This window comes from Mauremys mutica, chromosome 10 (genome assembly GCF_020497125.1).
Source record: "Mauremys mutica isolate MM-2020 ecotype Southern chromosome 10, ASM2049712v1, whole genome shotgun sequence".
Taxonomy (NCBI): domain Eukaryota; kingdom Metazoa; phylum Chordata; order Testudines; family Geoemydidae; genus Mauremys; species Mauremys mutica.
The window spans coordinates 5,051,989-5,074,105 of record NC_059081.1 but is presented as its reverse complement, the minus strand read 5'-3'; the positions used below and the strand labels follow the sequence as shown (position 1 = coordinate 5,074,105).

Below are 22,117 nucleotides of genomic sequence, written 5' to 3'. Positions count from 1 at the left end.
ATTTAAGAGAGTTCTTACTGTGGAATATATGGAGCTGGATTCTAATCTTAGATGAAGTCACATTTGAATTAATTTAATGTACAAAAAGCAAGTCAAAATTCAGAGGGCAGAATATTAGGGGCACCTCCGTCATCTGAGAATTTGCGGGTTGTCTCCATGTCCTTCAAAAATTGACCAATTTGGGGGAAAAAAAAGACTGGATTAACTCAGTGCTTCTCAATCTTTTCCATTATCAGAGTGCTCTATGGGTCTTCAGTTCTCTAACCAGGACTACCTATCTCCCCCATTTGGCAACATAATAATTGCCCACAACTCCCTAACACTCATTTGCAACCCCTGGGAATTACGGAGGTCCTTTCTACAGACTTTCTGAGAAAGTTATTGACTTGCCAAATCCATCTTACATTAAGAATGAACAAAAGGGAACTGGGTGGGTAAGAAAGAAGTGAAGTAAGGAAGGAAAGTGCCTAGAGCACTCAGAAAATCTGCATCTTTATATCATGTTCAAACTGAATGACATACTTTTATGTTTGCAAATTTATTTAACTTGGTATAAGCATGATAGATTAAATCTTGTCACCTTGAAATTTACAAAAAATTATATTGAAACATAAACAGGAAAATAATGTAGCAATTTTAGAAGCTATGATACGGTTATGTCCACCAGATTTAATCACGCTCACTAAGGGTTTCAACATTGTGTTCTCTGGATTGTTGCTCATAAACAAACGTTTTGAAAAGTCCTGATATTAAAAAACAGTCATATACCCTTATTAGTATCCTATTACTCACTAAAACATTTTCTCTTAGTTTACAACATTGGCAATTTTCAGATTTGAAAAACATTACGAAGACTGGACTATTGACATAAATCCTGATGAAACTACTTGAAGTTAAACCCATATTCTGGCATCACAAACTTAGCAGTGACCCTTTAATTTTATTGCAATAATTTCCTTTTGGTTTATGAAGTTTCAAATGTTTCAGTGTTGCTTATTTGGATTAAAGAAAGCAGAACTCACATCTCTTCTTTAATTACCTTTAATATCTCTATGTACAATCATATTACTGTGCAAATAGTAAACTCCCTCCAAAATCTGCCGTGTGTATTTTCGGGTCACATTCTCTGTGAGTGCTCCATATGCTTTTAACTGGTCCTTAATGGAACCCTGTGGCCAAAAAGAAAAAGTATTAATAACTACTGCACTTTTAAGAATGATAGAATAATTTATCTTTTAACTATTATTAAAAAAATAACTGGATTGTATGAACTTTGTACCAGAAATTTAAAGATGCAAGGCTCTATAACTTCTTTGGATCAGCTTAATTCACATAAGCAGTTATATCTCCAGCTAAACCAGTGTTTCTCAAACTGGGGTTGCCGCTTGTGTAGAGAAAGCCCCTGGTGGGCCAGGCCGGTTTATTTACCTGCCCCGTCCACAGGTCCGTCCGATCATGGCTCCCACTGGCCGCAGTTCACTGCTCCAGGGCAACGTGAGCTGCGAGAAGTGGCGCAGGCCGAGGGACTTACTGGTCGCTGCTTCCAGCAGCCCCCATTGGCCTGCAGCGGCGAACTGCAGCCAGTGGGAGCCGCAATCGGACGGACCTGTGGACGGGACAGGTAAACAAACCGGCCCGGCCTGCCAGGGGCTTTTCCTACATAAGCGGCGACCCCAGTTTGAGAAACACTGAGCTAAACTAAATGATTCAGCCTTTAACAGGAGCATAATGATACACAGAAATGTTATCAGACAATGAATTTTAAAAATACCAAGTAGTGTAAATGCCGCTGAGCCACTGTACTGGTAATACAGTAGAGTATTTTCATTCTAAGCATGATTTTTTTAGAGATTTACTAGTTACATGATGATGCTGTGTTTGGCACTGTACATGACACAGCCATTGACTGTACCCAATCTATCTTACACTCGGAGAGACAAGAAACGGACAAGAATGCACTGGACAACCCAGAGCATGACATTTATGTTATCTAATAAGTTTTAGGTCTCAATGAAACAACACGCAGAAACTTGGCATAAAAAAGTCTCAGCCTATAACTGATGTTTTTCTAAATATCTTAATACAATTTGGGTTGGCCATTTTAAATTACACACATTTAATGGTTTAAAAAGGAACAGTATCAAGACAAAAACCCAAAACTATACAGGTCTTTAAAACTGCATACTTTGATACTCTGTCCTCCAGATCTCAGAAAATCTTACAAGTCTCTAAAATGAGATCCTCATCTCATCTAAAATCATAATTTTTCTTCTGTGCAGCCTTACAACAACAAACTAGAATGCAGCAATTATTTATGAACATTTAGGGATACATGAAACAACTGCATCTTACTATACTCACGTCTGCTTGTTCTATTTTGTGAACAAGTGAAAATCTGCAGTTTTCAGAAAGCAAAATATTTCCATAAAGGAGCAGGCAGATAGGAGGGACAGTACAACACACGCCTCTGTGCCAACAAAAAGACAGTTGCAAGATCTAATTTTCAACTTATCGCTGGCTATTATTAACTAGTTTTTGCCCTCACAACATCTTTATCTGGCTGACACAGTGACCCAGTAATAGTGCCCAATGCACTAAGAGAGAGACTTAAACCTTAGAACTCGAGCTTGATTGGTCTCTCTCCAAGTGAGCAGGAGTCCTATGTATGGCTATTGTGATACTCCCTGCATAGGCTTGCTAATTGGTTCAAGAGACAGCTGTGTATATCCCTCATCCGTTAAAGCATCTCTAGAACATGGTCAAGCTGGAGGTGGATGCAAACTTAAACAGGAATGTTGAACTTGAGATACATGATTAAAAGTTGTTAAAGAAAAACTCACAAAACTGTTTTTAAAAGACATCTGTTGCAAGAAGTAGTCTGCCAGAAGCATGCAAATAGTGTACTCTTTAAATTATTCTAATTCTGAATTAATAAGCAATTATTACTGTAGGCAAAAGTCAAATGTTATAACGCAGTTGTCTGTCTTTGGTTAACCATTATTATCAGACATTTCCTTTATGTCTGTTTGTGCTCCTGCAAATCTTATCCATTTAGATCATTGGTTCTCAAACTTTTGTATTGGTGACCCCTTTCACACAGCAAGCCTCTCAGTGCGACCCCCCCCTTACAAATTAAAACCACATTTAACACTATTATAAATGCTGAAGGTGAAGTGGGGTTTGGGGGTGGAGCCTGAGAGCTCACAACCCCCCTTCTGCCCATGATAGCCTTGTGACCCCGAGAGGTCATGACCCTCAGTTTGAGAACCCCTGATTTAGACGCTCGGCACACATTCTGTAGAAATGATTGCCTGCAATGAGCTCTCTTGCTTACCCCTGGCATGTATTCCATGAATATAGAGAGTGTTCTTTCAGAGGGATCCCTCAAGCAGCCATAATACTGAACAATTCTTTCATGTAGCAGGTTTTTCAACAGCTGAATCTCACATTCAAGTGCATTTACCTCCTGAAAAGAAAATATTCAGTAAAGCTTACTATAGTTAAGAAACAAATCATCTCTCACAACTTTTAGATTTCTGTTAACAAGACTGACTTTATGGAGAAGCTTTTGGGGAATCTAAATTAAGTAGAGGGTTTACTCTGCAGTTTGTGTAAAGTTAACACATTTTCTTGTTAGAAAACATCAGCATTAGAATGAGGGAGAGCAGATCTACAGCATAATCTGAGAAATGTTTGACTTCTATAAATTCTTTAGGGATATTTTCCAGTTATTTCAGTTTGTTTTGATTTCAAGAATCATTCTCAATCTCTCATACTCAGAAACGAGAACCTGTCAAAAATGTCGAAGAATTCAAGAGCTGTACTGTAATATTATGTTACAAATTTTCAGTTGGATGAAAAATTCTCAAATAAAGTCTTTCTTCAGGTATCACTGGAATTAGTTCTTAAAAGCTTATCTCAAGTTACGCCAGATAAGCAACACATTTATAAATCTAAACTATAGTTCACAATTACATATTTTAGTTTTGTTTTTCCTCCCAGACATATTTTATTTTATTATTTATTTTTATAGTATGGAAGTGGTTAAGGGTGGAAAAGCCTGCTGCAAATTTCCCTATACAAGTTCATTAAAAATAGCTATGATTTAGAATTTTAAGCATTCCAGAGATCCCATGTGGAAGCCTTTCATCAAAACTTGGTATTTATCCATCACAGACCACTTGTAATACTCCAAAATTAGAGGGAGAAAATTGTCTTGATGTTGCCACGGGTGTGTTACAAGAAGTAATGGCAAGCTTGGGTATCTTCTGAAAGGTAACTACTGCAAAAATGGCATCATGTGGTTCTATGTTTACCATCTCTATGACTTCCAGAGCAAATTGGTTATTTTTACAATAATTTGTTTTTAAAGCATCAGCACTAAAAACTATAGCTGCAAGTCAATCTTTCTTCTGTCTAGCTCCTATGCCATCAGCAGTAATAGAGTCTACAGCTGGAAGTCAGCCAGTCAATTCTGCAGATGATGCATGAGCTGGAATGGAATCCAGCCCACTCTCCCCACAACTGTATTGGCTATGGAATCCTAACGAACGAAAAGAAGAATTTATTTTTGTCAGTAAAATTGGCAGCTACAACTTGGAATACAAACAAAATCTGGGCAGTAACATGGTGCCATTTTTACATTGTCTCTTTTCTGACTGTAACTGTATTTAAAGGACAAATTCAGATTAGACATATGGAAACACTCAACAAGAGCACTAAAACAATGCTCTTGGGAGAGCAGTATAGGGGACCAATTATAGTAGGTTCATTGGCGTTGGACTTTACCTATAATGTCAATTTGTACATAACTGCAGTCATATCCATTAAACAGTGTTCATCATTATAACATTCTCTATTGGTTTCATTATAAAACAAAGCTAATGTATGCTAGGTTCCTATACTTTTCACTTTACTACTTGAAGTAATATTTCTGTAGAATGTACCTTCCATGTTAGATTACTGTTTAGCTTTATAGTCTCAGGCTGTGTTGAATTTGATAATACATGTTAGTTTCAAAGAAATATATTCAGGGGCGGCTCTAGGTATTTTGCTGCCCCAAGCACGGCAGGCAGGCTGCCTTCGGCGGCTTGCCTGCGGGAGGTCCCCGGTCCCGCGGATTCAGCGGCACGCCTGTGAGAGGTCCGCCGAAGCCACGGGACCAGCAGACCCTCCGCAGGCATGCCGCCGAAGGCAACCTGCCTGCCACCCTCACGGCGACCAGCAGAGCGCCCCCCGCGGCTTGCCGCCCCAGGTACACGCTTGGCGTGCTGGTGCCTGGAGCCACCCCTGGATATATTTGAAGATGAAATCATGTGCTAGATAACACTATTATTATTAAACTGACTTATTTTCATTAAGATTTTAATGAAACAGAATGTCTTCTTATCGTACAGACTCAGAAGTACACATCCTCAAACATTCATAAAATGAAGTGAAAGCAAAAAGCAACATCAGTTTAGACCATACAGAAAACCATTCTTACAGTGATACCTTTACAAATATTTCTTTCAGGGTCTCTTACCTTGCTCGTCTCTGGACTGTCAGGGTCAAATTGAACTTGTTTAACAGCCAATTCTCTTCCGGTGTCAGCATCATAACAGAGGTATACTCTGCCAAAAGCACCCTGACCCAGCAGTTTGCCAAGTCTCCAGTTAGTTGGCGCTCGTGGTGCTGAAAATATAAGTATGTATTGTTTTTAGAATGAGTTTGTTATTCAGTAGTTCAAGAAAAACTGGAACACAAAAATAAAACTCTTGAAAAAAGACTTTTAATTTTAAATCTCCATGTAAAAAGCATGGATTTATAAAACTTCCTCTAAATAGAAAAAGTGATCCTGTCAGTGACCTAATAACCTATATTATCTATAAAAGTACATCCAAACACATAAGTACAAGATACGCACATCTGAGGTACTTACTAAGTATCTGAAAAGGAGACTAAAATACATTTATTCACCCAAGTATTTTAAGAGTACCCTTTAAAAACAAGTCATGATCTACAGCAACTACAAAGTATACTTATCTAGTATAAACACATACACCCAACCATACTAATTAAGTCCCCCGTTTATCGAAACAAAAAAATTCGACCCATAGCAGCAAGAGTAAATAAAGTTATTTGACTGGTAAGCATCTTACTACTTCAGGTCCAGATGTATACTAACATTATTAAATGTTAAGAAAATCTGTAGTGATTAGTTATAATATAATGTAAGTTATAATTATAATGTAATACTGTAATATTATGGGTATGCCTTTAATAACATGTATTTTAGTAATTTTGTCAGTTCTGATGTATTATATATTTAACAAGATTTTTTTTAAATTTTCCTTTGAAGATTGTAATGTGCCTTTTTAACTTACAGCGGCTAGGTGGGCTGATGTCCATTACTGACAAGGTAGGATTGTCTATGTCACTTCCCCTTCTTCTCATTCGGTTCTCCTCATACTCTGGAGTAAAAGTGCTGCTCCCACTGCTTGTACTCAGGGAGTGATCGGTGGGGCTGAAACTGACTGGAGACCGGAAGCTGTTCCCCTGGGTCCTTCTGGCCCTTGGAAAGGTTTTACGACCTGTAATGATGCACAAAGACTACTTATAATACTGTACCATGAAGAATAAGTACTAAACAATATGTGTATGCATACTGCATGAAGTGTGCACTGAAAACATAACAGTTCAAATCTTCCATAGAATATGATGGAATGATAATGAAAGTTACTGGTTTAGCCTGCTGAGAGGGAAAGTGTGCAGAATGCCTACATGTAGATATCAGACAAACTAGCTTAATGACTTATTCCAAGACTGGCTAGCTGGGAGCAATGCATAAGTAACATCTAAAATTCCTGCAAATAGTTTTGTAATTAAGTGACTCTTCTACTGGTGGTTTGAAGAAAATTGAGACAAGTTCCAAAGGGAACAATACTTCCATCTTTACTGCTATGAGAGGCTATATGTATTCCTGAAAAACAGACCAAAGATACACTAGAGTTCTAATGGTCCATCTAGTGAGGTATCCTCACACAGAGGATGTTTAACTTCAGATGAAGATGAAAGACAGTCCATAATGGACACTATGGGTATCACCTGCCTGTAGAAGTTTCTTCCTAGCTCCCATCAGTTAGTGGTTGACATACCCTGAACCATGGATTCCTTCCCCTCTTTTTTCTCTAATGTAACTCATTATCCAAATGTTTAATCTTGTTTTGAAATACAATACCTTCCAGCAATTAGTTCCACAGGTTAATTATGCATTAAGTAAACAAGTATTTTTGAGTTTTAAATTTATTGCTTTTCAATTTCATGACATATCCTTCTTCTCTTTTATTATTAGAATCAGTAAACAGGAGTGACAACTTAGCTACTCTATGCCATTCCAGATTGAGTAAGAGCGAAGTTTATTCTCGGTAGTAAAGAATCACAATTACTCATGGCATTCATTATATGTTCCGTATAGTTTCTGCATAGGCTTTTGGCAGAGATGGTTTCCATGTTCAGCTGCTCCCATGATTCCCTAATGCTCTAATCTACATCTTCACAGGAGCTGGGGTAGCTCAGAGAACACCTGTTTGCTTCTCTTTTCCACATTTTCTGATTATATTGTTAACTCTTTCAACTTAATTTTTGAAAAAAATAAATATTGAAAATGTTACAGTGTCCCACACTCACCATCATTGTAATCTTGGTGATGATATGAAATATGATACCTTCGGGGATAAGTCCCGCCTTTTCCAAATTTCTCAAATATTGGGATATCATAGTCTATGGGGAACAAAAAGAAAATATTACCATACATTGCAAAATTAAACACATGAGGAAAAATTCATAAAACAAACCAAATTTTAATCGGTCTTGCATCACAAGTTTTTAAAAAAGCAACCCTACACTTCACCCTTAAGTGGACAGTTGTATAAAGAGACTTGTAAACTGGAAGGCTGTGCATATAAAGATAAGCAAATTAACATTCAGCCTACTAATCATGTTGTTTTAGTCCCTATAAATGATAAAACAGTAAAATAATAAAAAGTAAATAAATTTCATTAGATATCACATCCACTCAAATGTGCTACCATCTGTTTCTAAGCAGGCACAAAATTACAATACCATTCGAACAGAAAATTATGTCTTCATATATTTTTTCCTTCAATTGGCAAGTAAGCTTTTTATATAAAACCCTTAGTTAGTAAACTATCTGGAGTGGCAGCATTGTTTATGTGAGAATTTTCTGCAAAAAATGTTAAAAGCAATCTCCTGTTTTTGCTGAATGGAAAAAAGATTCATGGCACTTTCTGTAAAAATATCTATAAGGCATCAACAGACTTTATGTGTATGGAAACACTGCATCTCTATTCATTTAACGTTCAACACATAAGAAGGGTTTGTCCTAGCATCCATGGCTAAACCCCTCCTGCACTGGTGTATCTAGTTGTCTGCCACCCACTAACCCATAGGTCACTGCATGATTCCTATCATAAGCAGGGCTGGTTGCACCACCTATTAAAGTTGTCCAACACTTCCCATTATAAGACCCTTGCTTTTCAGTTTCTTATACGTTGCCAAAAACTTTAACCATTTGGGCTGACATTTTCTATGCTGGTTGTCTGCCTCGGGTTCAATTTGTCTTGAAAATTTCTGCCAAACGGGTTTAGATGTTTCTGAGAATGAGGCTGGGAAAATATATATTGTTTTGACCATGTTAAAAAATTCTGGTGACTTTTTCTTGGAAATGCTCTAACACCTGCATGCTTTGGAACTGGTTTCTGAAATTTGGCAGGGGGTAGGAGTGACCTTTGTTTCAAGGATGTCTTTTTGCCATCTGGTAAAAAGCCACTCAGATCTGGCTAAGTTATAAGCCTTTACAAAAAATTATGGTTTTCACGTACTCGGTTGAGACTTGCTAGCTAGAGCTTTGCAGCTAAAATCTCCAAAGATTCCATTCTCACTGAGCATGCTCCAGCTTCTCAGCTCCTAGCACTGACCAGACTTCACATGCACCATCCTCAGAGATTGACTGAGCATGCTCCAACCCAGAGCTACAAAGGCTCAGAAGGATTTTTCCTGTACTGGGTGCTCTAGGCTGGGTATGGAAACAGAGCAAATAGCTGGTCTCTCATGTGCTCTCAACAACTCTCCTGCCAGAATTCAGGCAGCGTAGAGGATGCAGAAGGGACAAAACCCAGACCATGAGGGAGAGAGAGAAGTAGATTGGAACACGGGGCCTGGTGAGACAGGGATTGGAGATGGAGAAACTGGGAGAAACTGGGATTGGGAGCTGGAGAGGAGACAGACTGGGAATTGGGAGCTGGGACTGAGAGCTGGTGAGGGAAAACGGGAGAGGGTAGAAAGCGGAGCTGGTAGCCAGTTGTCTGAGTAGGGAACACTGAGATTAGACGAGGAGCTGGGGAGACTGGGACATGGAGCCAAGGAGGAGGGGGTGGGGATGGGAGGCTGAAATTGGATGAGGCGCCCAGGGAGAGAGACTGGGAACCAGAGGTGGGACAGGAGAAAGATATAGATTGTATGAAGAGCCAGGGAAGGACAAAGAAGGGGGCTATCTGGGCAATAAGACTGGGGACAAGGAGCTGGGACAGGAAAGGAGGAACCGGAGCTGACCGAGCAAAGAGACTGGCATTAGAAGCCAGGAGTGGGGAAGAGTCAGCACTGGGGCAGGTTGGAGGGAATGAGGCAGAAGGGGTCAAGCTTTGAGGAAGTCGGCCAACAGAGGACACTCCCCTCCAGAGCCTGGAATGGAACCCAAGATTCGCGAGTCTCACTATTTCTGCTGTCAGCAAATACTTGTGAACCCCACTGCCAAAGTATGTCTCATCTTCCGTTGGTGCTGCTCCGCATAGAGGATGACAACCTAATACTACTATCATTTACTCTGTTAGCTCAAGTGGCAGAGATGTGATGATCTAAAGGTTCAATATCACGACACCTGATGGAATTAGTGTGCGTGTTAAGTGTAATTTCATAGGTTTTTAAAAAAACAATCTTTAAAAAAATTCAGATTGCAGAGTCACACATACAAAAGTTAGGAAATGCCAGAATTAAGGTTGCCTGTGCAACCTTAATTAAGCCCCCTTATGTATATGCATTATGACAGTCCTTAATTAATGATCATATACTGGTTTTTCCAGAGGACTCCTGCCTCATTCAGTACACCTGATGGACTTACTCCGGGGACAAATTAGGGATGTGTAACGAAGCAGGCTGTTGGCTGTAGGACTATTGCCTCATTTGTTGCAGAAGTTGGAAGGTCTGCAGTGACTGAGGCAGGAAATAGCAGGAAGAGAAAGGAAGATCCCATGGTTAAGACAGTTGAATGCTGCCCCAGAAAATTTTATTCTATCATTGTCTCTGTCACAGAGTTCCTGTCTGATGCTAACCAAGTCACTTAAAACCAAGCTCTTTTCACAGGTGGCAACTGATTGTGTGTGTTATTTTCTGGGTGTCTGCCTTGAGACTCTGGAGTCTGATTTGCAGAAGTTCTGAACACTCACAACTGCAATTCAAGTCAACTGGAGTTGTGCTTCAGTATAAAAACTACTACATAATACTAGCTACTCTGAAAAATCAGGTCCAAGCACCTCAAATTAGGCACCCAAAATTAGAGAATATTTTTAATCTTAATCCGTGCTTCAGCTCCCTGTGTGTAAAATGGGGATAATACCTTATCACCTCACAGCAGTTTTGTGAAGATAAATTAATAAATGTTGTGAAGCACTTGAATACTATCATGATAAGTGCCAATGAAAAACCTATGACAAAATTAATAATCCTGTCTTCGCAGAAGGGTTTGAATAGTGTGCACTAAGTAAAATCTAAGACTATATACTGAAGAAGATCAAACGAAATATTGAATAGCTGCCCATTAATTGATCATTGTCTAGTCTGTGCATTGAACGAGGCATGGGACATGTGGAAAAAATACTGAAATAAAGGCTCAGACAGGTTAAATAAATCACCCAAGGTTACACACCTATTCACTGGCAAACCGGAACTATGGTCCAGGTCTGACTCCTAGTCCTCTGCCACCTGACAAAGATGTCTCTCTTGCTTTTGGATGAGAGGCAAAAATTATCTGGTTATCCTGTGACCCAGAAATCCTTTGGTGCCAACTGGCAGACAGTATAGAGGGTTGCACAGGGATCCCTTGGGTATTTGCATAATAGTTCACCAAAGGATGGTATGTGAGGTCTCTCTTGAGAGCCAGCAGCCACTGGTCATTACAATCAATGCAAAAATATCTGTACTATTTGGTTAATACTTAAGGAGTTATGCATCTATACTGAAAATTATGTTCTTAAGGTCTTGGAATTAAGGCAGGTCACCAGGTGGTGACACACCTCGGAAATGTTCCTTTCAGGCAGGAGGTAACAGACACTTATCTCCCCATTTGGCCATCTGTGTATTGTATGCCTGAGATGTATGCCTATCCATACACTGAGACAAGTGCCAGTTAAGAGACTGCAAAATCTACAAGAGAAGAAATCGACAAGAAGGAACAAACAGAAGGGGGATATTCTGTTTATGAATAAAGCAAACTGACAGCATTCTTTTCTCTTGTTTCATGAAAGGAGGGGCATAGCCAGTCAGGCTGTAAAGCACTACAAAGATTCTGGGTGAGCAATACTCTACAAAACGTGAGTATCTTGTTAAGTTTAGGCTCTACAATGTGTATTCTGATTTTATTTCATTTGTAATAAATTTGTTTTCAATACTTCTACTTGTTACTACTTGATTTTCTATGCTTTGTTAAATAAACTTATACCTGATTTCACTATAAACAAATCTAAGTGCTATGTATGTGTTAAACACAGCAATGATCTGAGCTGAAACTGGTAAGCTGAGGTGTTTTGATTCTTTGGAAGCAGCGAATCTGGGTGTGCCAACCACTGACCTGTAGAGGGACAGTGGGGCCTGTGAGGTCTAGAGGTGAGTGCTTGTGTGGCCATGGCTGGTAGAGTTGGGGAGCTGAGCCATGACAAACACAAACAAGGTTTCCTCACACTAAGGGAAGGTGACAGCAAGGTGCCGGAAAACCCTGGGTACCCCAAGGAAGCATCACATATACTAGGTACATGCATCCTGAGACATGTTACTTACAGCTGAATGTATCTGATAAGACGAAATGGGCCCAGTAGTTTACCTACCTGAAAACTCCTGGTGGTTATCTGGATAGCTCTGTGCTCGTGGCATCCGAGATTTGGGGCAGCTATCTCTAGAAGTGTAAGACAACATTTCAGATGCTCTGTTACTGGAGAGTCAGTAGTCAGGCAAGCACTTAAGTCTTACTGTTTTATAATTGTTGAATTACACAGCAAAGTATGTGCTATCCCAGTCTCCTGCACTTGTAAACCTGAATGGGACCCAACTTTGAAATACCAAAGCTTGTAGATATCAATTACAATGGATGGATCTTGCTTGGGATAGGGAGGAAACGAATGGCACTGCTCGTAAGTACAGTCTATTAGTAGACACAAAGCAGTGCCAATGAAGCCACACAGGAGCTCGTGCCTTGCACCTTCATGGATAAACAAAATCAAAACATCAGTTACAGGATATTAATTTATCATGAATTTTTGTAGCCTGTTTAAATATTTTTGCCAAAGAAATGCAGAGTCTCTTGCAACTCTTGGATTTCCTTTTTCCTTCTGTGAAGCTCAAGTGATTTCATAAAAAACTTTAAAAGCAATTAAGGGTGTTTCATGTGGTCAAATAATTTCTTACCTAGAAATTTGTCTTTATGTAACTCCCAGCCACCACACAGGAATGGATGGGATTCCAGTCAGACAGAAAAACCAATTGCAGTAGAGCACTTCCATAACCATACCACCCCAGCATCTTCCTTTTCCAGATAAGAATTTCTCTAGTAGGCAACAGAAGCAGAAATGGAGACACAAGCCTAAACCCCTGTTAGGAGTCCTCGAACAAAGTAAGAGGCAAACTAAATGAGGATGACAAGAGGGTCTCTGGATTGGTTGAGGCGAGTCAAAAAAATTCTAAGCAAGAAATGTTTTCATAGGATGCTTTCAGTTTACCAATCAAGGTTACATTTGTTTTCTTAGAAAAAAAATAAAAAATTAGGCAATCATTAAAATAGGGTAAAAACTAAGGCTGTTGAATAATCGTAGTTAACTCATGTGATTAACTCAAAAAAATTAATCGCACTGTTAAACAGAATATCAATTGAAATTTATTAAATATTTCGGGTGTTTTACTACATTTTCAAATATATCGATTTCAATTACAACACAGAATACAAAGTGTACAATGCTCACCTTATATTATTTTTTATTACAAATATTTGCCCTGTATAAAACAATAGTATTTTTCAATTAACCTCATACCAGTATTATAGTGCAATCACTTTATCATGAAACTGCACCTTACAAACGTAGTTTTTTTGGTTACATAACTGCACTAAAAAAAAAAGTGAAACTTTAGAGCCTACAAGTCCACTCAGTACTACTACTTGTTCAGCCAATCGCTAAGAGAAAAAAGTTTAAATTTACAGTATATAATGCTGGTCGCTTCTTGTTTACGTCACCTGAAAGTGAGAAGAGGCGTTCACATGGTACTTCTGTAGCTGCTGTTGCAAGGTATTTACGTGCCAGATATGCTAAACATTCATATGCCCCTTCATGTTTCAGTCACTATTCCGGAGGACATGCTTTCGTGCTGATGACGCTCATTAAAAAAATGTGTCAATTAAATTTGTGACTGAAGTCCTTGGGGGAGAACTGTATGTCTCCTGCTTTGTTTTACCTGCATTCTGCCATATATTTCATGTGATAGCAGTTTCGGATGATGACCGAGCACATGTTGTTCATTTTAAGAATACTTTCACTGCAAATTTGACAAAATGTAAAGAAGATACCAATGTGAAATTTCTAAAGATAGCTACAGCACTCAACCCAAGATTTAAGAATCTGAAGTGCCTTCTAAAATCTGAGAGGGATGAGGCATAGAGATGTTTTCAGAAGTCTTAAAAGAACCCTCTGATGTGGAAATTACAGAACCCAAACCACCAAAAAAGAAAATCAACCTTCTACTGGTGGCATCTGACTCAGATGATGAAAATGAACATGCATCAGTTCGCACTGCTTTGGATCGTTATTGAGCAGAACCCGTCATCAGCATGGATGCATGTCTTCTGGAATGGTGGTTGAAGCATGAAGGGACATATGAATCTTTAGTGCATCTGGCATACAAATATCTTGTGACGCTGGCTACCACAGTGCCATGCAAATGCCAGTTCTCACTTTCAGGTGATACTGTAAACAAGAAGCGGGCAGCATTATCTTCTGCAAATGTAAACAAACTTGTTTGTCTGAGTGATTGGCTGACCAAGAAGGAGGACTGATTGGACTTGTAGGCTCTAAAGTTTTACATCATTTTGTTTTAGAATGCAGGGGTTTTTTTGTACATAATTCTACATTTGTGAGTTCAACTTTCATGACAAAGAGATTGAAACCTCGTACTGATATAAGGTTAATTGAAAAATACTATTTCTTTTGTTTTTTACAGTGCGAATATTTGTAATAAAAAATATAAAGTGAGCACTGTATACTTTTTATTCTATGTTGTAATTGAAATCAATATATTTGAAAATGATTAATTTTTTTAATCGCTTGACAGTCCTAGTAAAAACCCTAAATACCTAAAATCAAGTGCATAACCTTTTACACACCAGCTACAAAGAGGATATTTCAAGCACTGATGGAATCTCTCTATACCATACATAGGTTTTCTTATCTGTAAAATTGAGATAACAATTACTTAACTCAAAGGGGTATTTATGAGACTAAATTAATTAATATTTGCGAAGCACTGATTCTCAGATGAAAAGTTGCTATAGAAGTGCAGAGTATTCAGCAGTAGAAAGCTATTTTCTTCTAAGGAAATTGAGTACACTCTTATTAGAAAACAAACGCTATGAGGGTATGTTTTTGAGGAATGGAGATCTATGGATTCAAGTTTTCCTGAGAAGTCTGTGAAGCTTCTTGAAACATCTTCTTAAACATGGTATAAATAGCCACAGAACATCTAATCTTTCCTTCCACTGGAAAGAATAGTAATCTCTCTCTCCTTCTCTAATTGGATTAGCATAACTAAACAAATTCATCCAGTAAGCAATCTTTTGCCCCTAAGTACTTCCAAGCTTCTGGAAAGTTAAAATCTCAAACGTTTTCAAAGACCCTTTTGTGATACTTTGATGACAATTAGCTTACAATTTCATGTCTTTCCCAAAAAATGGACATGAAGAGATATATGCCTTAACTCTAAAGTCTTTAACTACTATACAGTTTGCAGAATCCAACTACTTAAAGTTTAAACAACGAGGAGTCCTTGTGGCACCTTAGAGACTAACACATTTGTTTGGGCATACGTGGGTTATAACCCACTTCATCGGATGCATATGATGAAGTGGATTATAGCCCACGTAGGCCCAAATAAATGTATTTGTCTCTAAGGTGCCACAAGGACTCCTCATTGTTTTTGCTGATACAGATTAACACAACTACCCCTCTGAAACTTAAAGTTTGCGGTCTAAGATGTATCTGACCTTCAACTCCAAGATAACCATATTCCGTATGCCCCTGATATCAAGCTAGATTTCAGAGTGACTGATATGCCTGTTGCTGTGCCAATATTTTGACTCATGGGACTCCAGTCTAGTTCTGAGTCTACTTAGCATGTGTTCCTGGACACAGCGGTTTTTCCCTACTGGTATAAACATTTGAGAAGCTGAGACAGATCAGAAGCCCCTGTTATTGCCATTCTCTGTCCTATGTTCCATAAGCACAAAACAAGCTTGGAAATGATGTCTTTCCCCACATTTTTTACCCTTTTCTAGCCCTGCATTGCTAGTACAGGAAAGGAGTGCTGTTGATGTTTTGACAGTAAGAACAGCTTAGAGGAAGAAGTTCCTGCAGTGCTTTGGACATGGGAGGTTAGTCTTTTACCACTTTTGGCTCCTGTCAGAGTGGAACAGGAAGACAGCAAGACTTTTGAATGGATATGTATAACTCCATGAGCTCTTCAATCATCAACAGTTAATTACTGGCATGATCACAGAACTCTACAGCAAATCAAAATTAAATTACAAGACAACACAAAGGGAAAGCATGGACATGTTTAATTTCTGATGACAATGCAGAAATTTTGCACCATGTGCTGGGTTGAAGAATTTTATTTATTTGAGTTATCTGATGTCTACCCATACCTTAAACCATCACCACAAAATTTAAGTATATTTTAGGGGGTTTTTAAATGTATCATTACAAAGTTTTGATTCAAACTTCCAATTTCAAATAGATTAATTTTTACTTTCCCACAAAAGAAAATAAACGCCCTCTCCCCAACCATATGGGGAGATCCTCTCAGATCATCCTTCAGTTTCCAGCCCCTCCACATATGGATCCCCAATCAGTTTAAATGCCGGAAAAGATGGACTTTGCAGCATGCGTGGAAGATAAGTCCTTCCACAATGATGTCCTTATCAAATAAGGAAAGGAAGCACAAGGAATTTACCTCAACTATGACTGGCTATTCTCCCAGTCTGACTGGTTCAACATGGGAACAACCATCCATTTCAGGTTGGTGGATCTGTGGTTCATAAATGTGTACTGATAATTTTAATTAAGTACTTAGATATTATAAGAGTGGCACAAAATGACAAAACTTAAGTAAACTTAAAACCAAACCAAGATAACAGTTAATTGTATCTGCTTGTTTCGCCTGTACAATGGATTTCTTTCAGAACAAAAAATATTAAATTAAAAGAATAAAAAAAAATCAGCAAATAAAAACAATCAGTTCATCTGGGAAATGTTCAAATTTTGTTTTATTTATAATATTTGGGCACGTAGGTGGAACTGAAATGTTCAGTAAAATATGTGCGAACAATATAATCCTATGTGCTGAATGGATCTTTATCTGCAATGACTATATACAACTATCACTCACCTTCCCGTTTATGTTTGACTGTATGCACTGATTTATCATCTGTGCAGTAATATTAAGCACAGTGCTGGGTAACCCATTAGTAGAATGGAAGTTTCTTGCAGATTATGTCAATATCTAAAGTGCATGTTTAAGGGAGTAGTTCATGGCTGTGGAATAGACTCAATTTACAAACAAGACAGCAATGGCCAGATTTACAATAAATCTGTGTGCAACAAAAAGCAGCAAGTCCAGAAACTGATGTTTTAAATTTCACACATCTTCAAAAACAACAGGCTGATACGGCACTCTTCTCTTCTGTGCATCAGTAAGCAGTTAAATCCCAGTAAGTTATATTGTTCTTGCTTTTGTGTGAGTGTATGTGCATTTGAAAAAAATACACCTAGAAATTGTTTCTGAAGGTTGAGTTACTATGTTCTGTGGTAGGTACTTTCAAGCAATCCAGCAGAAAGAAGTGCTGAATGTAAGTAGTTCTTACCCATCTAAAGGACTGTCAAGTGAGGGACAGCTTCCTGAGCCCGAGTTTTCAGGACTGCTCAAGGACAATGGATCCAGCATCTAGTAAATAACCATAAGAAAGGGACTGAATCTTTTTTTATGGTTGATGGTTCTTTACATCACATTTTATAGCGCAAAACCCAACATACTGCTCATAAAAATCAGCAGTTATAACTGATGTGGCTGAAGTCATATTGTATGGAGTCCTGCTTGTTGAAAAGCACTCTGGTGCCCTTCTCCCACCTAATACAAACATATTGTTTGTATTTACGTATTTAATTTACAGTGTTTAGGAAATAGTAAATTATAGCAATTATGTTAAAAGAAATGTATGTAGTACACACACAAAGAGAGGGAGTGTTTGCAACACCTATATTAGATTAACAAAATTGCTTGGTCTCTATCTCAGCCTGAAGTTTTTTGGAAAACATGAGCAAAAAAATTAGGCTACTAAAGGATAGTTAGCTGTGGCAATGTTTCAAAAAAATCCTTTTGTTTTTTAAAGAAATGGCTCCAGGAGAAGGAACTTGAAATTTGGAAAGGAGATGGTTATGGGGTCAGAGATGTGTCTTTTGCTGCGTCTGTGACAATCCAGGTTACATGCCCTTTTGAGTGGCTGGTCCAGAGAGGATAACAGTCTACTACTTCTACCAGCTAAGTGAGTTATTCCTATAGCTTAAGTGGTAGAGGCACATGCTATAGAGCTGAAGGTCCTAGGTTTAAACACTACTGATGACTCATGCAGGTGGTTGTTACAATTGCACGTGCTATAAATATTTTACATTTTGGAGTGCCATACATACTATCCTTGGTCTCTAATTCCCTGTGAGCATCTGTGTACTTGAAACGTCTGAAAGGCATCAACTGACTTTGTGCAGGCCAATGGTAATGTTTTTTATTATGTACAGAAATGGGCTGGATCTGATCAGAGGATTGGTAGGCAGTGTTGCCCAGTGGACAGGGCCCTGCACTGAGGGTCAGGAGATACAAGTTCTACCCCCAGTTCAGACACTGACTTGCTGTGCAACTGACAAGTCACTTTCACACTATGTTTTCTCTTCCACCCTCTCTCACCTCATCTCATTGTAAATTCTTCATGGTAAGTACTGACTCTTACTGCTTGTGAGGATAGAATCTACCTGTAGGGGGTCCTGATCCCAAATGGGGCAATGAGGCACCACTGTAATAAGGATAAATAATTATGGCCCAGATTTGAAAGGCACTACATATCCCATTTTCAATCCTCTGAGCTATTCAGACCCCAACCACCTTTTCCATCAGTATCCAGACAGGATACCGATATTCAGAGAGCGGGATTTCTTGTAGATTCTAATAGCTTCATTCTGGTGGAATAGTTGAGTAACAGACAGATCAGAGGGACAGAATGACACGCCCCTGTGCACCTGCCAGAAGAAGGTGGTAATGCTTACTAGGTTTACAGTACTTCACTTTCTTAAACCATTATACAAACATTAACTGAAAAGCTGAGAGGTGGTAATTGGTAGGTCAGTCAGTCACCATGCCCACAGTGACATTTAATCAAGTGGAAATGAAAAAAATATATATTTACTTGATCCATGCTTTCTGGAATAAACTCGCCTTCACTATTGATACTAGTGAATGATCCATTTCGTACCACCTGGTGCAGCTCATCTGGAATGTATCCCGGGGGAGGTGAACTTCTATCATGTGTATTAGAACCTTTAAAAAAAAAGGGCAGTTTATTGGAGAACACTTTGCTTAGACTGGAGATTAAAAACAATCCTCTCCTGCAAAAAAGCTTACTATGGTATTTTCTTTCTTTTTGTAAAGCACCAAGTTTGCTTCTACATCTACCATGATTTATTTCACAATTTTTAAAGCTGACTGTTGCTCTCATGGAGCCGGATACTGCAAGGTACTGAACTCTCAATGGCCAGGGATTAAAAAAAACACAACCCAACTGGGCACCATCAACTAAAACTTTAATGTCATCTCTTAAAATTTAATGTATTTAATGTATTACTTTAAAATGTATTAAGTGACAAAATAAAGCCCCAATCCTGCTCGATGGATGTGGACTCTGCTCGTGCAGAGCAGCTTCCAGGATCAGGGCTGAAGACAACAAATTAAGAACTACTAAACATCATGCGTTAGGACTGCTTAAGAGTCAATCTATATACTGAAGGACTGAAAAAATGTATTGAGATACTTGAGTTTTCCATGATTAAAATTAAAATTTCCATTGTTGCTTATAGCAGAGAACAAGAACAACAGTTCAGTTTGTATTCTGCCCTCTGTATTCTGGAAAGGGTTGCAAAATGATTCTTTGGGATAAAACCCCAAATTAATTGACTTATATTATATGAAAGTGTGTGAAAGGGATGAATCTTAAGGTGCCTTTCGGCCATCTTCCTTTCTCCCCAGAGATTAATATATATTAGTTTATGTTTTCAGTGTTATCTTTAAGGATAGAACTTACTTTAAAAAAAAAATATATGAAATTCTCCTTCACATTCCTCACTAACCCAAAATTAAGGGCAGTCATAGGCTTCCCAGGGCCCAGAGCCAGCTGTGATCACTTTCTCCTTTACAAAACACTCCTAGACCTTTAGTCAATATTCTGTGTTTCTCCCGCAATTTTTGGTGCCCTTAACTTCATTAGAAGAGAGACAATATAATTCTAAACCTGTAATCTGGGAATTGTGTCCATCTACATATCTGTCTCTGGATAAAAATTTGCCTCTGTCAACGTGCAAGTTAATCTGGTGCGTTCTAAATCTTGCATTTAGAATGCCCCATTTTCCGCTGTACAGCACAGGCATATAATTCATTAATTCCCAGCACACCATACGACTGGATCTAGATTTCATCAGAATGGAGTATTTACTGACGCTAACTTTCGTGATTTTATTGATAATCTCATGACGTTTTACTTAAAACCCCAGCTCCTGGTGTCTTATGAGGATGTGAGAATTTCAGCTTTCACTAAAAACAAAAAACAATGTTTTTAACCATCATCGCTGCAGAGAAGAGCTTGAAAACACAAACCCTAAAGACTTAAAATCCAGAAGGCAAATAAAAATAATTCAAAATGTATTATTTATTTAAAAAAAAAACCTCATGATTTTTTGTGTCCTGACTCATTTTAAACCTTGCAGTTGGCACTACTGAATGTTGTAAATAAAAAGCACATTTCAACTGCATCAAACCAGATGTGACAAATTGATACCTAAATACAGGTCTTTATATCACATTAACATTTGTATTTAATATGGTCATATTTAAAATTTTAAAGAAAAGATGGTTCAATATCCAATCCCAAAATAAAGTAAGCATTTAATTAAGCATCCAACTATCTCCTTAACACAGATGAGTTACAGTGCCACACTATTTTCTTTTGTTTGTAATAGTGCTATACACACTGCAAAATATGCTTACATGATGTGCAAAATCAAAATTTAATTTACAATTAAATTGACTGAAACAAATGTTACTTGTTCAATTAATTCTTTAGCCACAGAAGAAGTGAAACCAAGGAATCCACATAATTAAATTTCACACGTTAACCTCACACTTCAAACTGTGCATTGGAGAAAAGGTTAATTAGCCCAATGTAACACAGCTGCTTCTCTTAGAGCTACTTTAAAAGCAGCATGAACAATCTAAATCATCAAACATCATTTTTAAGACTGGAATCTTACAGTCAGGAAAATGCATTGCCATTTACATAAAGATGGCTTTGTTCAGAAGCTCAATCCTGCATGTAATGAAGTCAAAGGGAGTATTGACACTGACTTTAATGGATAGAAGGGATGAGTCTGTAAATGAACAATAAAAAAGAAATCTATAGATGAACATTAGGGAACAAAGAATTAAACCCATTTGCTAATATCCCAAATCTAATTCTATTACTGGGTTCTTTCAACTATGGATTAATTCTTGTTTTGTCAGTGTTTTCTGTACTAAACATTTATACAAATTAAAAAAATTCACCTTTAATTTTTCTTTGATTTTTACAACTAAAAATTATCACCTAGCTCATCAGCATGAATAAACCTCAATAAAAGAAATATAGCATCAACTAATCAAACAGGATTAATAGAGATACTCTCTCAAGTATGAGTCTGCAGACAATTTAAAATGAAAGCTCATACACTTAAAATCACAGGAATATTAATTGCTTTACCTATTACAGACAGCCTGTTTTTCCTCTCTGCCACTCCAAACACTGTATTATCCAAATCTTCCAGTGATGTCAATGGTTCCATGTTACTTAAGACAGGAACCTAAAAATGAAAAAAAAAATATTAAAACAACAAATAAGTTTAATTCTGTAGCCCCGAAAGGAGAAGAAATAAAGAAAAACACGCTACAGATTTCCAAAAATTCTTTATGCTATGAGAAATGTTTCCATGCAATATATCCTTTTTTTTTTTTTAATAATATACGCTGAAGGAAAAGAAGCCAATTTGCTTCAAAGTCCATATATTTCCTATCACTTCAGTAGTTTATTCAAACATTTCTACAATCACGTCTTAAATTACACTGAAATAATAAATTATGTTTGTTATAAGTAGGATTTTTTTCAAACTTGCAATTTTCAGTTTGTGTTAAGAAAAATACACATTCTCTTTTAGCTCATGGGATCTGATGTTTGGATTTCAGC

At 37.9% G+C, this 22,117-nt stretch overlaps 1 protein-coding gene across 1 annotated transcript in view; it reads right to left on the bottom strand.

The window, feature by feature from the left end:
- The window catches only part of MAP3K2 (mitogen-activated protein kinase kinase kinase 2), a 91,213-nt gene that overhangs the window by 11,422 nt on the left and 57,674 nt on the right, over window positions 1–22,117 (bottom strand). Inside the window, exons 7-15 of the mRNA XM_045032743.1 lie at window positions 21,638–21,737; window positions 19,040–19,170; window positions 17,450–17,529; window positions 12,156–12,223; window positions 7,669–7,761; window positions 6,366–6,572; window positions 5,525–5,673; window positions 3,335–3,466; window positions 1,040–1,169 (exon numbers count right to left, since the gene is read on the bottom strand). Of these exons, the coding sequence (XP_044888678.1) occupies window positions 1,040–1,169; window positions 3,335–3,466; window positions 5,525–5,673; window positions 6,366–6,572; window positions 7,669–7,761; window positions 12,156–12,223; window positions 17,450–17,529; window positions 19,040–19,170; window positions 21,638–21,737 (1,090 nt within the window). The remainder of the gene's footprint in view (window positions 1–1,039; window positions 1,170–3,334; window positions 3,467–5,524; window positions 5,674–6,365; window positions 6,573–7,668; window positions 7,762–12,155; window positions 12,224–17,449; window positions 17,530–19,039; window positions 19,171–21,637; window positions 21,738–22,117) is intronic.